The sequence below is a fragment of the Hyperolius riggenbachi genome, chromosome 10, assembly GCF_040937935.1.
Source record: "Hyperolius riggenbachi isolate aHypRig1 chromosome 10, aHypRig1.pri, whole genome shotgun sequence".
Lineage (NCBI taxonomy): Eukaryota > Metazoa > Chordata > Amphibia > Anura > Hyperoliidae > Hyperolius > Hyperolius riggenbachi.
The window spans coordinates 256546234-256563538 of NC_090655.1; the positions used below are offsets into that span (position 1 = coordinate 256546234).

General features: G+C 44.7%; 1 protein-coding gene and 1 pseudogene across 1 annotated transcript in view; both read left to right on the plus strand.

The window, feature by feature from the left end:
- LOC137537119 (uncharacterized) overlaps nucleotides 1–17305 on the plus strand; it is a 163115-nt pseudogene that overhangs the window by 12110 nt on the left and 133700 nt on the right.
- Nucleotides 8739–17305, plus strand: part of LOC137535837 (zinc finger protein 665-like) — a 41258-nt gene continuing 32691 nt past the window's right edge. The window contains exons 1-6 of the mRNA XM_068257724.1: nucleotides 8739–8774; nucleotides 14381–14500; nucleotides 15107–15235; nucleotides 15321–15444; nucleotides 15568–15665; nucleotides 15778–16360. Of these exons, the coding sequence (XP_068113825.1) occupies nucleotides 14396–14500; nucleotides 15107–15235; nucleotides 15321–15444; nucleotides 15568–15665; nucleotides 15778–16360 (1039 nt within the window). The 5' untranslated portion in view covers nucleotides 8739–8774; nucleotides 14381–14395. The remainder of the gene's footprint in view (nucleotides 8775–14380; nucleotides 14501–15106; nucleotides 15236–15320; nucleotides 15445–15567; nucleotides 15666–15777; nucleotides 16361–17305) is intronic.

Sequence of the window (17305 nt, forward strand, 5' to 3'; positions counted from 1 at the left end):
GCTACACCTGAAAATGTTCCCACATGGAGATTGTAAGTTACTGGCTGGTCAGAGCTGTATGTTGATGTTAAATAATTTTACTTGATTTACCAAATGTTTTAATCTTTTTGTGAATTGCAATTTCTTTACATTACCGCACAAGTCAGTAGTTTTCCTCACTAGTTGGTAATTTTACTTTTCGGTAACAGGTTTAATGAGTTTGCATCTGGCAAGGTGTCTTGTAAAATCAACTGTTTTCGGCATTACCGAAGGCATAGTCTACATATGAGGTGTATTGACAGCAAGTGCTAAAGCTTTTCTTTTGTGGTCTTTCTGGTGGAGCTTTGTTTAATGTAAAGTGAAAATGTAATAATAAAAATACAGTTGATAAAAAAGACGCCTTTTTTCATTTACTGAGTGTGGGAAATGTTCTAGGTGTCCTGTCTGACACGTGTGCTGATTGTGGGAAATGTCTTGGCCATCCTTCAGACAGATATCTCATATTCTATGCAGAAGAGAATTTACTCCAGTGAGGAGGGAAGATCAGAGTGTGGGAAATGGTGGCAGCATAAATCACTCTCTGTCTTTGTTTTATATTCAGCAAACATGAAGAGGTTTGAGCTGAATGCACAAAGTTTTCTGGTGACTCCTCTACCTGCCTCTGTACCTGTGCCATGTACCATGCTCAGACCAAACAACTGTCAGTTAGGGCCGGGCTCTCCAAATGGTGGCCCGCAGGCTGCATCCAGCCCATGAGAAGTAATGCTGTGGCCGGTCTGTTTGCTGTATCACTCCTCTCACTACTTCTGCCACGCCCACCTCTCTCTGCCGCCCAAAGCCTTTACATTGCTGCTCCACCCTCTCCACAGCAAGTCCACAAAGTTAGGCAGCACTGTTTAGGGCATGATAGGAGATTGGTGTGGACCTTCAATCTATGGGCATAGTACAAAGGCATGCTGCCAGCTAGTGTAGGATTGGCCAGATACAGTATTATGCTAATGAGCAGCTAATTAGGTTACCAAGTTTCTGCAGTATGTAACTAGGAATCCCTGGTTTTTAACAATACTATGGACAATCCCTGTATTTATGCAGAGGCAGCTGACTGCTTAATCTGGAATACTAGTTGTAATATAATGTGGTCATACAAAGATGGTTATATGTCAGTACATGGCTCCCTGTGAGCACCTGACAGAGCAGCCTGTGGGCAGCCAGGAGACCTCCGCCGGGTGGAGCAGGGGGTGAGAGGGACATGAAGACACAGGCTTGTTCCCCATCCCAACAGGGTGACCTCCCTTCACCTCCATCCACTCCACAAGCTTCTGCCACAAATACCAGATGCCATTGCTGACCTTCACACTCCCCGGACTGCAGAGCTGAGTCACAGGAGCTGGAAGCAGCAGGGAGCAGGGATACCCTTCAGTATGGCCACACTGTGATGGGTGACACTGCAGGGGGATGGGGTGCTGCCCTTTTGTAGGTATAGAGTACAGAGGAACTTAGCAGAGCAGCCACAAGGCCAGAGAGAACACAAGACCCATCGGTGAACACTAGAGAGCTCTGGGGGGACAGGTGTGACACAACAAGGGGCCTCTCACCATAACAGATGGCTGGAATAGCAGAAGTGCAGAGCCTCAGCAGCACACACTGTGCCTGTAACAGTCGGGACATGCTGGAGGCAGCAGGGGGAAAATGGCTGGGATAGCAGAAGTGCAGAGCCTCAGCAGCACACACTGTGCCTGTAACAGCCGCGACATGCTGGAGGCAGCAGGGGGAAAATGGCTGGGATAGCAGAAGTGCAGAGCCTCAGCAGCACACACTGTGCCTGTAACAGCCGGGACATGCTGGAGGCAGCAGGGGCAGATGGCTGGGATAGCAGAACAGCCTCAGCAGCACACACTGTGCCTGTAACAGCTGGGACATGCTGGAGGCAGCAGGGGCAGATGGCTGGGATAGCAGAAGTGCAGAGCCTCAGCAGCACACACTGTGCCTGTAACAGGCGGGACATGCTGGAGGCAGCAGGGGCAGATGGCTGGGATAGCAGAAGAGCCTCAGCAGCACACACAGGCAGCAGGGGCAGATGGCTGGGATAGCAGAAGAGCCTCAGCAGCACACACTGTGCCTTTAACAGCCGGGACATTCTGGAGGCAGCAGGGGCAGATGTCTGGGGGTGGCTGTTACTTCCAGGGACTCCCTAGCTGTTAGCCATCTGTTAAAGTGGAACTGACCTTAAAATGTAATACTGTAAAAATATCTGATGTGTTGCATAATACTGCTTTAATAAATAAAAATATATGTTTGCTGTAATATACCTGTCAGATGTCTTCCTTATTTTTGTTACTGAATTCTAGTGCAGTGCGTGCAGCCATATGTTGGTTGGCAAGTTTACAGTGCCATTCAGCTGATTTCTACTTCCTCCAGCCTCTCCTTCCTCAAGCAGCTCCTTTCTCCAATCACTGTGCAGTATGCAAATTAGCCTGTGGTAGTGTACAGTTACTTACAGTGATGTCATCTGGCTGCGCCTGTGTTTTCCAGCCTGTCATTTTTCTGCTTTGTATTTTATCTATCCTCTACTGTCAGCAGATCACAGCCCTGTACATTCAATAAATAGTTCATTCCCACTGAAATAGAACTGACATCAATCATTCATATGTATATGACACGCAAGCAAACATATCAAGTATCGCCTACAATTGCAATGCACCAATCATCTCAACAAAAGAAATGCTGCTATTTAGATACAAAGCACAGACATAAACCCACTTATGCTAAGTAGTTTACATACCACACATACAATGCAATTAGAACTGCTGTACTCAGCCCACAAAGACAATTACTAATATCTGAAATTAGAAATTATCTTTTTGGGCTGTACAGCAGTTCTAATTGCATTGTGTATGTGGTGTGTACACTACTTAGCATTTGTGGATATATGTCTCTGCTTTGTGTCTCAATAGCTGCATTTCTTCTGTTGAGATGATACTAATAGCTGAACAGCTGAAAGGTGGGTGACAAGCAGGCTTTCTCAAATCACGATGTTATGGAACGACGGGTCCGTCAGACCCTCCCGCTGGGCGGCCGTTCCAGAGACAGTCCAGCGTGTGTACAGTCTGGATCAGGCTGCACGGATCGTTCAGAAACAGCCTTATCAGTCTGCCTGACAGACTGTACACGCGCTGGACTGTCGCTGGAACACCCGCCCAGCGGGAGGGTCTGACGGACCAGTCGTTCTATAAATTCAAATGTGTGTGTACGAGCCTTTATTCGGATTTCATCCACTTAATTACAGCACCTGTGCGGGTGGGCGAGGGGGGGTTAATCTTACCCATCAGCCGTCTTCTTGCTCCGTCCCTCGGCGCCTCCCACGCTGCGTTCCAATTCGCCGTCACGTGATTACAAACACTTCCTCCTTCCGGGTTGAAGGAGGAAGCGTATAGTCAGGTGACAGCGGATTGGAACGCAGCGTGGGAAGCGCCAAGGGACGGAGCAAGAAGACGGCTGATGGGTAAGATTGCTTCCCCCCCTCGCTCACACAGGTGCTGTAATTAAGTGGATGAAATCTGAATAACACTTATTTGGATTTCATCCGAATTTGTGATTTGAGAAAGCTTGGTGACAAGTCTCTCTCCTAATTATTGTCTCTTATCAACAGCTGTGCAATTTTCTGGCAGATTTCCTGCCCGATCGATTATATCCAACCTGTCCAATCTGATTTCGATTGATTTTGAGTTCACTTCAACAAAAAAACGATCGAAATATGATCTGACAGGTTGGATATAATCGATCGGGCAGGAAATCTGCCAGAAAATTCCATCGCGTGTACAATAGCATGAAAAACACATCGCAGGAGACAGGAATTAGATCATGCTTACTTTTGATGAGGCTTTCTGCACTTTCTTTCACCCTAAGCACACACATGACATGCTCTACTCCTGCACGCCACATGCATTCCACTTGGGGGGGGGGGGGGGGGGATAGGTTAAGTAAATGATTTGTGTTATTATTTTTCTTTACAATTTTTTTGACCATATGTTGTAAACTTTTTGCCAGTGATTTTTGAAAAGGATGCTGCTGGTCTAGTTTGCTATTTAGAGTTCAGTTCCTCTTTAAGGCTCAGCATGTGGCAGATGTACCCCGGGGGTGTTTGGGTTTGTTTTAGTGGTTATTTGAACATTTCATAGTCAAATCTATTACACTGAGATTGCAAATTAAAAAATAAATTATATTAAAAAAAAGCCTTAACAAATATCTGAGTTAATGTAAAACATACAGGAATGTTGCGTATGTTTTAGAGCCGAGAGGAAGTTCTGAGTTCAGGTCCATGTTACACTGCGTTCCAAATTATTATGCAAATTGTATTTAAATGTCATACAAATTAAATATTTTGTTCTTTAATTAAACTCATGGATGGTATTGTGTATTGAGCTCTTCTGTTCACTGAAATCTCGGACACCATTGATAACTACTGTAGTCTGGCAGGTGAGCCTGATTAGAGGAAAAACTACTAATAAAGGGTGTTCCACATTATTAAGCAGACCACCATTTTCAAGTAATATGAGAGAAAAATGATCTCTCTGCTACCGAAAAGTATGAAATAGTTGAATGCCTTGGACAAGGTATGAAAACCTTTATATTTCACAAACACTTAAGCATGACCATTGTGCTGTTAAAAGATTTGTGGCTGACTCAGAGCACACATGAGTGTTTGTGCAGATAAAAGATAAAAGCAAAATGAGGAATGGTTCTGCCAAACAAATGCATCCGATTAAGAGAACAGCTGCTAAAATGCCAATAACAAAGCAGCAAACAGGTTTTAGAAGTTGCTGAGTCCTGTGAACATCAAGGTGCAGGATTGATGGTGGACGGCCACCATGTCACAGCAAGGCTGGGACATCAGTAAGAAGGTGGCAGAGTCATGGTTCAGGTCAGAATCATGGGGAGAGATATGGTCAGCCCTTTTAGGGTCTCTGAAGGTGTGAAAAATAGATTTGTGCTTTCCATGACAGTCATCTTCATGCATGACAATGCACCAGCTCATGCTGCAAGGAATGCCTCTGCATCATAGGCTGCTATCTGCATAAATGGAGAGAAACTCATAGTGTAAAAAGTTACCAGCTGACTGCTGTATGATTGGAGGGAGCTGAGACTTGTGTATTTGCTTGTTTACTGCTTTTGTCATTCTATTCTATTGCCATTATTCTATTGCCAGTGGTGCAATAGGGCAAAACAATTGTAAAGTGTATGGCTACCTTTACACATCTACTCTCCCATAGTAGTGTTTTATATACAAATCCACTGATTTTTTTTCCGTAATCACTTATTGCAGGCCCTACAAAAATACCTAAAAAAGATTCCCAAGGTGACTAACTAGAGCAAGAAGATTACCATAATTAATCTTCTTACTGTCTCTGTCCCCTTAACTTAAAGGATACCCGAAGTGACATGTGACATGATGAGCTAGACATGTGTATGTACAGTGCCAAGCACACTAATACCTAGGCTGTGTTCCTTTTATTCTTTGTCTGAAAGAGTTAAATATCAGGTATGTAAGTGGCTGACTCAGTCCTGACAGGAAGTGACTACAGTGTGACCCTCACTAATAAGAAATTCCAACTATAAAACACTTTCCTAGCATAAAATGGCTTCTGAGAGCAAGAAAAAGATAAGGGGGATTTCTTATCAGTGAGGGTCACACTGTAGTCACTTCCTGTCTTAGTCAGGACTGAGTCAGCCACTTACATACCTGATATTTAACTGTTTCAGACAGAGGGAAAAAAATAGGAACATAGCATAGTTATTTGTGTGCTAGGAACTGTACATACACATGTCTATCTCATCATGTCACCTGTCACTTTGGGTATCCTTTAACCACTTTACCCCCGGCGGTACGAATTTCTCCGTCCCTTTTTTCCCCCCTAAAAAACCAGGGACGGAGAAATCCGTACCTTCCGCGCTATCGCCGCTGTCCGCGCTCCCGCCGCTTGTGCGCGCGCACCCGCCGCTCGTGCACGCCGCCGCCCGCTCGCCCGGAGATCAATGAACGGGAAAATCCATTCCCGTTCGTTGATCTAGCCCCCGCAATGATCTGCTGCTTCTTTCAGAAACAGCGAGATCATTGTGAGTCTCCCAGCCTCCTACTGCTTCCTGTAAGCGTCCTTCCTGACGCTTACAGGTCGCATGTAAACAAACACTCTGTGGCCATCTTGTGGCCAAATAGTAAACTACACCCTAAAAGCATTTTACATACACAAACATTACATTTACACAATAAATTAACTCATTACCTCCCACACTCCCCAATTTTTTTTATTTTTTTTTGTAATTAAAAAAATAAAAAAAATACAATAAAAAAAAAAACATAAATAGTTACCTTAGGGACTGAACTTTTTAAATATTTATGTCAAGAGGGTATAACACTGTTACTTTATAAACTGCGGGCTTGTAATTAGGGATGGATGCAAAACTGAAAAAAATGCACCTTTATTTCCAAATAAAATATTGTCTCCAAACATTGTGATAGGGACATAATTTAAATGGTTTTATAACCGGGACAAATGGGTTAATACATTTCATGGGTTTTAATTACAGTAGCATGCTTTATTTAAAAACTATAATGGCCGAAAACTGAAAAATAATATTTTTTTCCCACATTTTTTCCTATTTCCCCATTAAAACACATTTAGAATAAATTAATTCTTGGCATAATGTCCCACCTAAAGAAAGCCTAATTGGTGGCGAAAAAAACAAGATATAGTTCATTTCATTGGGATAAGTAATAATAAAGTTATAGACGAATGAATGGAAGGAGCGCTGAAAGGTGAAAATTGCTCTGGTGGTCAGGGGGTAAAACCCCTCAGTGGTGAAGTGGTTAAGCATGGGGTATGTTCAAAAAAACACAATACAATAACAACAATTCCTGAATAGCAGGAAAAAAATGGACTCCACTCCCCCCAAACCCCCCCCCCCCCCCCTCAAAAAAAAACATGCACGCCTCAATTATTACTACAAAAATGCAATTTGGTACGTAACTATTATAAGAATCAAACCACTTAATCCAGACATCATAACATTATTTTGAGAGAAAAACTTGTCACATCAGGGGCCGCCACCTGCTTTCCCCTTACTCACAGATTTCAACACAGACACATCACACTCACACCTGGAACTACTCCTGCCGCTGCCTATCCTGATTCATCATATAATCTGTTCCTCAAACTGAAGATAATGTCTTTTCAGGCTTGTATCCAAGCTTCCTTCTCCTTTGAAGGAGGTTTTTCCAGTTACCAGGTATCACAGCAGCTGTGATTTTACTACTAGCAGCACATTAGCATGTCAACATCGGAGAGGAATTATAGCATTTCAAGCCCAATGTGTACACACAACACGATCTGCAGCATAGCATGATAAGGGCTTTCAGACGTGTGGAACTTCAAGCAAGATAACCCTTATTTCTCCCAAAAGCATGTCCTTGCCTAATTGAATGTCTAATTGGGCAAAACAATTGTAAAGTGTATGGCAGCCTGGTGGCGTAGAGGTTAGCAAGAGTCCTGTGCAGTCGGTACAAGAATTATCCGACTCCTCGACTCCGCCTCCTTGGCCCTGGTTAGTTGTATCGCCTTGCAGTCCCCAGTTCAAATCCCAGCCAGGACACTATCTGCAAGGAGTTTATATGCTTTCCCCTGTGTCTGTGTGAGTTTCCTCCAGGCACTCCAGTTTCCTCCCGCATTCAGAAAACAAAAAAAAACACAAGTTAATTTACTTAAATTGGCCCTAGAATATGATACATGCATAGACATATGACTATCATAGGTATTAGATTGTGAGCTCCTTTGAGGGACAGTTAAGTGACAAGACAATATACTCTGTACAGCGCTGCAGAAGATGTTGGCGCTGTATAAATACTAAATAACAATAGTAAAATCTTCACACATCTACCCTCCTGTGTACTTTCCAATAGTATTGTTTTCAGAGTCCTGTTATCCACCACACACAAACTTTCAGCATAAAATCTATTGGAAATCTGTGGTGCCACCTCGGCCTGCAAGGCCCCCAGATCTCCCCATCTATACGGGGAGGCCGTGGTGAGTATTGCAGACTCACCTGTTCACTTGTGTGCTTCCTGTTATGTCCCATGTCTTTCTTCATTGCCAGTAGGGTGCCTGTACCCGTGACCCCATCACAGCTACAGGACATCAGTACATGTGGTAATGTCACATGGTTCAGGCACCGCCATCGGCAATGCAGAAAGATACAGGACACAGGACAATGCAAGCCAGTGGAAGGGTGGGCCTGCAATACTCACCACGGTCCGGGTGCACACATTTTACATGGAGGAGACCAGCTAGAGGTCCTTCAGTTGTCAGGGAATCTACCACTGCACAACATTTCAAGTCCTTTTGAGCAAGATCTTTCCAGTATGCCACAAATCAATCACAATGATGATCAGGTGGGCATGTTGTTTCATCGTTATGATCAAATCTGCCAGATATTGATGCCACAAATTGAGTAATGTATTGGCACCTTTAAATACCTACTCTCCTGTTTACTCTTCCAACAGTATTGTTTACATTATAAAACCATTGTCTGTTCTGTTCCTGCACTGATATTGGTCTGAAGATTGACTGAATGCAAGTGATTCCACAAACAGAGGTTGCAGTTAGCCTATTTACCACAAGATGGCGATCTCACTTCTCCTAAGTGGAACGCATGGTCAACAATATATTACACGATAGAGAGGATGTGATGTAACAGAAGGAGGAGAAGTTGCAGGAGGTGGAGAAGAGTCGTTGTTAGAAGAGGTAATTGTGTGATTCTTGTTATATATGGAGCAGAGCAGAGGTCGGGGTGGACATACTTTGTTACAGAGGAGGTCATAGTACACCTGTCACTATCCTGATCACCCCCCCTTGAAGAAATTGCCATACAAGAGACTTTTACAGTAGAATCCCTTTATGGTAAACTCCAAAGGACTAGGAAAAGAAGTTTACTATATTAGGAGTGGTCATACATTGTATATTCATACAGGCTGATGGTCAGGACCTGAGGGCGGAGTTTACTATATCCAGATGATTATTATATCAGAGTTTACTATAACGAGATTCTACTGTATATAAACTAGCTGACGTCTGCCACGCCGTCCTCCCGCCATCCACGCTGCTGGCCACTTCCCTCTGCTTTATCCCCACTGCTGATTGGCTGAACTCAAGCTACGCTATGCACACAGACTGCTAGCCATGGTGGTGGTTCCCTTGGTCTCACAGCGGAGCGGCGATTGCCCATTTGTCTCCCTGCCACCAACACTGTCTAACGTGTCTCTGAAACTTCCATCCGCAGGTGTTTGACCGCACCTGGGGCCAGTCACTTGCTACAGAAACCGACAGCCGTAGTGGCAGCAGCAGCAAATAACTGGGATATGCAGGAGGATGAGGTGAACAAGGACAATAGAGGCGATATAGGGGTCCCACCACCCATCAGACCAACATTGACCAGCCAAAGGACACTGTGAGCTTTACACACATCTACAGGTGGCTTAGGACCTGGAAACCGATTGGTCCGTCAGGATATGTGCCAGACACCACGCTGCTTTGTGGAGCCTGACTGCTGCTGCTGTCGTTACAGCTTTGTGTGATTATGCATCCTTGTTCCTGGCTGCTCTGCAATTTGTACTTATACAGCCATATGGTCTGCTCAACTTTATTAGAATATCTGAGCTGGAGAACTGTTGCTTTTTTAAAAGAATCATTTCCAAGCGGAAAGTCAGGGAAGTTGAATGCAGCTTTAGGAATGTAGCTTTCCCGTATTCTGCATTGGTTCCTTGGTGGGCCAATCTGTATGACTGGCCGGCATGTGTGATTGTTGAGGAGGTTGGCATGTTTATGTGTAACAGCGATGTTATTTTAATTAATTTATTCACCTACTTACAATTGATTTTGATTGATTTAAAATGTACCTGAGATGGGGCCACATGGATAAAATATACATACCTGGGGCTTCCTCCAGCCTGACCGTTCCCTCGCCGTCCTCTTCTGACTCCCAGTGTGCCCGTAACTGGCCCCAGAGAATCCTCCAGTCAGCGCAGGCACAGTCTAGCCAGGCGTGCTCCCCAGTCCCAGGTATGTATATTGTTTGTCTGTGGCCCCATCTCAGGTGCCGTTTAATGTCTGCATACACCAGTGATTTGAATGCATTTTAACTTGTGAGCTTATTGAGTATACATTGTTGTGCATTTTCTGTAGGTGTCTGTTTGCGCTATCAGTTATATAATAGTCATTGATTTTGTTTGTATGTTCACCATTATTTCTGATCAATAAATGTGTTTTGTTTTTCCACACCGGTGGCTGGCTAAGCATCGGATTCTTTGGGCCTAGACGACATTGATGTGTCAGCCGGAGCATATACCCACAGTGGATGAAACATTTATACTAAGGGGGTGCGTCCTTATTTTGCTCCCCCAACTTCCAAGTTTTTCCTGTACCTGCTGCTATGCTGTGACTTGTTTGCCAGTTTTCTAGTGCCCCCCCCCCTTCCCCGTACATGTGCCATAGATTATGGCTGGCATCTCACCTTCCTAGTAATAACTCACATCACAGAGACAAGAGAAGATGTATATGGAATATAGCCATGTCCCTCCAGTGCTGGCATCTCACCTTCCTAGTAATAATTCAGTCACATCACAGAGACAAGAGAAGATGTATATGGAATGTAGCCATGTCCTTCCAGTGCTGGCATCTCACCTTCCTAGTAATAATTCAGTCACATCACAAAGACAAGAGAAGATGTATATGGAATATAGCCATGTCCCTCCAGTTCCCGCATCTCACCTTCCTAGTATTAATTCAGTCACATCACAGAGACAATAGAAGATGTATATGGAATATAGCCATGTCCCTCCAGTTCCGGCATCTCACCTTCCTAGTAAAAATTCAGTCACATCACAGAGACAAGAGAAGATGTATATGGAATATAGCCATGTCCCTCCAGTGCTGCCATCTTACCTTCCTAGTAATAAGTCACATCACAGAGACAAGAGAAGATGTATATGGAATATAGCCATGTCCCCCCAGTGCCGGCATCTCACCTTCCTAGTAATAATTCAGTCACATCACAGAGACAAGAGAAGATGTATATGGAATATAGCCATGTCCCTCCAGTGCCGGCATCTCACCTTCCTAGTAATAATTCAGTCACATCACAGAGACAAGAGAAGATGTATATGGAATATAGCAATGTCCTTACAGTTCCGGCATCTCACCTTCCTAGTAATAATTCAGTCACATCACAGAGACAAGAGAAGATGTATATGGAATATAGCCATGTCCCTCCAGTGCCGGCATCTCACCTTCCTAGTAATAGCTCACATCACAGAGACAAGAGAAGATGTATATGGAATATAGCCTTGTCCCTCCAGTGCCGGCATCTCACCTTCCTAGTAATAACTCACATCACAGAGACAAGAGAAGATGTATATGGAATATAGCCATGTCCCTCCAGTACTAGCATCTCACCCTCCTAGTAATAAGTCACATCACAGAGACAAGAGAAGATGTATATGGAATATAGCCATGTCCCTCCAGTGCTGGCATCTCACCTTCCTAGTAATAATTCAGTCACATCACAGAGACAAGAGAAGATGTATATGGAATATAGCCATGTCCCTCCAGTGCTGGCATCTCACCTTCCTAGTAATAATTCAGTCACATCACGGAGACAAGAGAAGATGTATATGGAATATAGCCATGTCCCTCCAGTGCTGGCATCTTACCTTCTTAGTAATAATTCAGTCACATCACAGAGACAGGAGAAGATGTATATGGAATATAGCCATGTCCCTCAGTGCCGGCATCTCACCTTCCTAGTAATAATTCAGTCACATCACAGAGACAAGAGAAGATGTATATGGAATATAGCCATGTCCCTCTAGTGCTGGCATCTCACCGTCCTAGTAATAATTCAGTCACATCACAGAGACAAGAGAAGATGTATATGGAATATAGCCATGTCCCTCCAGTGCCGGCATCTCACCTTCCTAGTAATAGCTCACATCACAGAGACAAGAGAAGATGTATATGGAATATAGCCATGTCCCTCCAGTGCTGGCATCTCACCTTCCTAGTAATAATTCAGTCACATCACAGAGACTAGACTACATGTCTAATACAGCATTCAGGGTATAATAATAATATAGTTAATACAAAACAATGGTGGATTACCGCTGATGCAATGAACAAATCAACTACAGGTTATTACACAGGTGAGAGGCATGGTAGAAATGGTGGTCAGTGGGCGAAGTGTCCTAGGTAGGAGAGTATGCTTGCCTGAAGAGGTAAGTTTTCAGGTTGTGCCTAAAAAGAGTAAGTGTGGGTGAGTGGCAGATGTGTTGAGGGAGAGCATTCCAGAGGAGGGGAGAGGACTGAGAGAAGTATTGTAAGTGGGGGTGAGAAGAAGTGACCAGGGAAGAAGACAGAAGGATATTGTTAATAGAGCGGAGATTGCGTGTAGGATGGTATCTGGAAATAAGTTGATTTAGATGGGAAGGAGCTAGGCTGTAAAGAGCTTTGTAGGCGAGAGTAAGGATTTTAAATTGTCTCTTTTGTGTAACTGGCAACCAGTTAAGGGACTGACAGAGGGGAATTGGGCTGGAGAAGTGGGAGGAGAGGTGGATGAGGTGTGATTGGCAGCCAACAAAGGGACTGACAGGAATATTGGGCTGTAGAAGTGGGAGGCGAGGTGGATAAGGTGTGATAGGCAGACAGTGAAAGGACTGACAGAGGGTAAATGGGCTGGAGAAGTGGGAGGAGAGGTGGTTGAGTCGTGCAGCAGAGTTCATGAGGGACTGTAGAGGGGCTAAATGGTTGGCAGGAAGGTTGCAAAGCAGAGAGTTGCAATAGTCTAGTCGTGAAATAATCGAGGCATGCACCAGAAGTTTTGTTTCATCCTGTGTGAGAAAATGGCGGATGCGGAGATGTTTTTAAGGTGGAGGCAACAAGAGGCAGATAGTTTTGTCTATGAGTGATTTGAATGAGAGGTTTGAGTCCATTATTACTCCTAGGCAGCGAGCCTGGTAGACAGGTGATCTTGAAATGCCATCAACACAAATAGTTTTTCCTGACGATGCGCCACTCTATGTTACGGCGCGAAATGGCTGTCGACCTCCCCACCAGCCTGTACCTCTCTCCTATACCATTCGGATCTGTAATGTATGCCTTTTAATCTTTTTCAAATAAATCAAAAGTTTTACTTAGGGATGTGCAAAGCCTCTTTTTCTGCATGTTGGAATCAACACAAATAGTAATGTCAGGCAGGGGCATTCAAATTGTGAGGTGGGAATATCACCATTTCAGTCTTGTCCATTTTGAGTTTTAGAAAAGAGCAGGACATGAATGAGGCGATTGCATTGAAACAATCTGGGACACGAGCTGTTAAAGTACTCAAGTCAGGTGCTGAAATGTAGATTTTGGTATCATCAGTGTATAGGTGATATTTGAAGCCAAAGAAACAGGAAAGGAGCAGGCTAAGACCATAAGTGTAGATAGAGAAAAGGAGAGGTCCGAGGACTGAACCTTGGGGAACTCCAACATTGAGGTGTCGCGGAGAGAAGGTGTTGCTGGAGTAGGTGACTCGGATAGGCCTATCTGTGAGATAAGAGGAAAGCCCAGGAGAGTGCAAGACCCTGAATGCCCATGGATGCCCATTATCCACCAGTATGTAATGTCCCCCATCCCAGTGATGCCATTTCTTTCCCAGTGTAGCCATGTCCTCCCTGTGTTCCCCAGCATTTCCATTATCCTCCAGTATGTAATGTCCCCTTATTCCAGTAATGCTATTTCTACCCCCACCTCCGTGCAGATTAGTATAAGGAAGGAATTACATTGGTTTATAGCTAGCTGTCAGTGTGCTCCAGTCCTCTGCTCCCATTAGCCTCCGTCTCTGCCTCTCCTCATATCCTCATCCATCTACCACTACCAACACTTCTGTAACATCACAGGAATGGTAACAGTGGAAGGTGGATGTGAGGAGAGGAGCCCAGCTGGAGAGTAGACAGAGGGAGGACAGGACTGCAGCACGCTGTGAGTATAGTACACAGGTAGCTATAAACCAAATGTTTATGCTTTCCTGTGATACTCTGCATGGCCCTACCATGACAGCAATGTGGAGAGATAGGCAGGTGAATTGGGGCCAGCTTTGGCAGGCATGTGTCTTATGGCACTGAAGTGGTGATTTTGGGCGCTTGAAAGTAGCCCATCGCTTAGTACTTCCAACCCACTTCCAGGCAATACTAGCCAATTGACTTGTAGCCTAGTAATAGCCTAGTAGTTTGGCTGTAAGTATCCAATCAGTAGATTGGGGGGATGTTTTCAGTAAATTATTGGTACTAAATTATCCTCCCCTTATTCCCCGTCAAAAGGCAGCAGCATCCTGTATGAATCACATGACCACATCACTGAGGATGGATGAGGACCAGAGTCACATGACTGAGAGGATATTCAACCTCACCCTGGAGATCATCTGTCTGCTGTCTGGAGAGGTGAGGAGGATTCTGGGAGGTCACATGACATCTCTCTTATCTCTATTAACCTTCCTGGTGGTAAGCCCGAGCTGAGCTCGGGCTATGCAGCGCAGGAGGATTTCCCAGGCCCTGCTGGGCCGATTTGCATAATTTTTTTTTTTTGCAACACGCAGCTAGCACTTTGCTAGCTGCGCGTGCCCTCCGATCGCCGCCGCCGCTCCCCGCTACTTGCCGCCCCCCCCCCCCCAGACCCCGTGCGCTGCCTGGCCTATCAGTGCAAGGCAGCGCTGAGGGGTGGATCGGGACTCCCAATGGCGTCACGTCGTCGATGAAATCGTGGGAAGCCCTCCAGGAAATCCCGTTCTTTGAACTGGATTTCCTGATCAGAGATCGCCGGACGCGATCAAAGCGGGTGGGGGGATGCCTCTGCACAGCGGCTATTATGTAGCGAGCCCTGGGCTCACTACATGATTTAAAAAATAAATAAATTAAAAAAAACTGCTGTGCTCCCCCCTGGCGGTTTTTAATAGACCGCCAGGAGGGTTAATAAAACAGACACCTGACTAGAGATGTGAGGAGGGTTCTGAGAGGTCATATGACATTATTTTTGGTCTCTCTTAACAGAGTTATACCCCAGTGAAGTCTGGTGATCATGTGACTTTTACAATTCCCCCACCTCACTTCCTGGTATCTGAGAGTAAGCGGAAGATTCTAGAAATCACCAAGAAGATGATGGATTTGCTGATAGGAGAGGTGAGCAGTGCTGGGAATTATGGGATACTATCCATTTACAGGTAAGGGTGTGTCTGGGTGGTGACTGTATCATTGTATATTTCAGGTTCATATTAGGTTTCAGGATGTCACCATCTATTTCTCCAAGGAGGAGAGGCAGCATATAGAAGGACACAAGGACCTCTACAAGGACACCATGATGGAGAATCAGCCACCCCCCACATCACTGGGTAAGAGGAGACTTTTATTTCTTGTAAAGGAGAGAGCAATATGGAGAGTCCACCTAGATCGCCACCATCATCTAACTAACATATATAGACAATGTAATTAGTCAGTGTGTTTGTTTCCTACAGGTAGACCCAGTGTCAGAATCCCACCAGAAAGATGTACAGGTCCTCTTTATTCCCAGGATTGTCCACAAGAAGATCCCCACACCCCCGACCATTATCAGGTAGGTGGAGTAGAGGATCCCCAAAGACTCCAAACTGTGACACATTCTTTCCCTCTGTGTATGCTGTTATCTGTGGTCATATTTTCCATTATATCTTACTTTGTGAAATTAGGGTGGAGAACCTAGACATGTTAACACTGTGGTTAAAGAGGAGGAAGAAGAAGAGACATATGTGAGGAGTGATCAGCAGTCTGTGGAGAAGGGTGACATGATGAGGACATATAAAGAGGAAGAAGAAGAGACGTATGTGAGGAGTGATCAGCAGTCTATGGAGGAGGGTGACATGATGGGGACATATAAAGAGGAAGAAGCAGAGACATATGTGAGGAGTGATCAGCAGTCTATGGAGAAGGGTGACATGATGAGGACATATAAGAAGGAAGAAGAGACATATGTGAGGAGTGATCAGCAGTCTATGGAGAAGGGTGACATGATGAGGACATATAAGAAGGAAGAAGAGACATATGTGAGGAGTGATCAGCAGTCTATGGAGGAGGGTGACATGATGATGACATATAAGAAGGAAGAAGAGACAAATGTGAGGAGTGATCAGCAGTCTATGGAGAAGGGTGACATGATGAGGACAAGTAAAGAGGAAGAAGATGAGACGTATGTGAGGGGTGATCAGCAGTCTATGGAGGAGGGTGACACGAGAGCATATAAGAAGGAAGACATTATCACAGGGATGAGCACAGGTGAGTGATAAACATTAGAGATGGAAAATACATATTAAGCTGAATAAGAAACATGTCACTGCTGGGCACAGTATAGATCACATGAAGCTAGTAAGTGGGGGAGATGTTGTAAGAATGTGAGTAATGATTGGACGGAGGGGGGACTGAAGTGAAAAGTAGCTAAAAAGTCCCTGTGGTAAAACAGCTATGCCAAGTACAATTATGCGAGTATTCAAATTTCACAAGAGCAAGAGGTTACCCCAATACTGCAGGAATTTCAGGCAGAGAGTGAACAGACAAATGACTGATCTGGCAAGAGTTTTGATTAGAGATGCAAGATTATGCAAATTTTAATGCAGCTTGAAAAGGAACCAGTTGTATTTCACCCCAGCAGAATTTGATTGGTTCATTTTCAAGCTGCATAAATTTGCATACAAATGTATGTATATTTGCATCCACTGAAAATTATTTGCATCTGATTGACCAACACTGGGCGGGGGATGAAAGGAATGTCCTCCTCTGCTAGTTGCCAGCCACAGAGCTGCTGCACAGTATGCTCAGGAGCACAAGTTAGATGAGGCAATAGCCTGGTCTAAGTACAGTATATAAACTTCATCTCAACCTGCCCTAGGTCACCCCTCTGCAAATGAAACATAGTGTGGTCCACATCCCCACAGAGCCGGACAGAGCTGCAACACTACACCGGCTTTACAGTTTCCTCACACCGGCCGCTCTGATCGATGTGTGGTGTTATTTCAGGGGCCCCTACCTGCTTCCGGGCCCTCCCACAGTCACAGGGCCTGCAGGGGCGATAGTTATGCCATTGATGCAAGGCAAAGTTATTGTCATGTGATTGTGCTCATTACAGGCAGCCAATCTTCTGCAGTTCTCTGTCAGGCTGATAACTAGTGATGGCCAGTGACATGCCAATAACTCCAAGATGGTGCTAATTGTATGCTAATTATA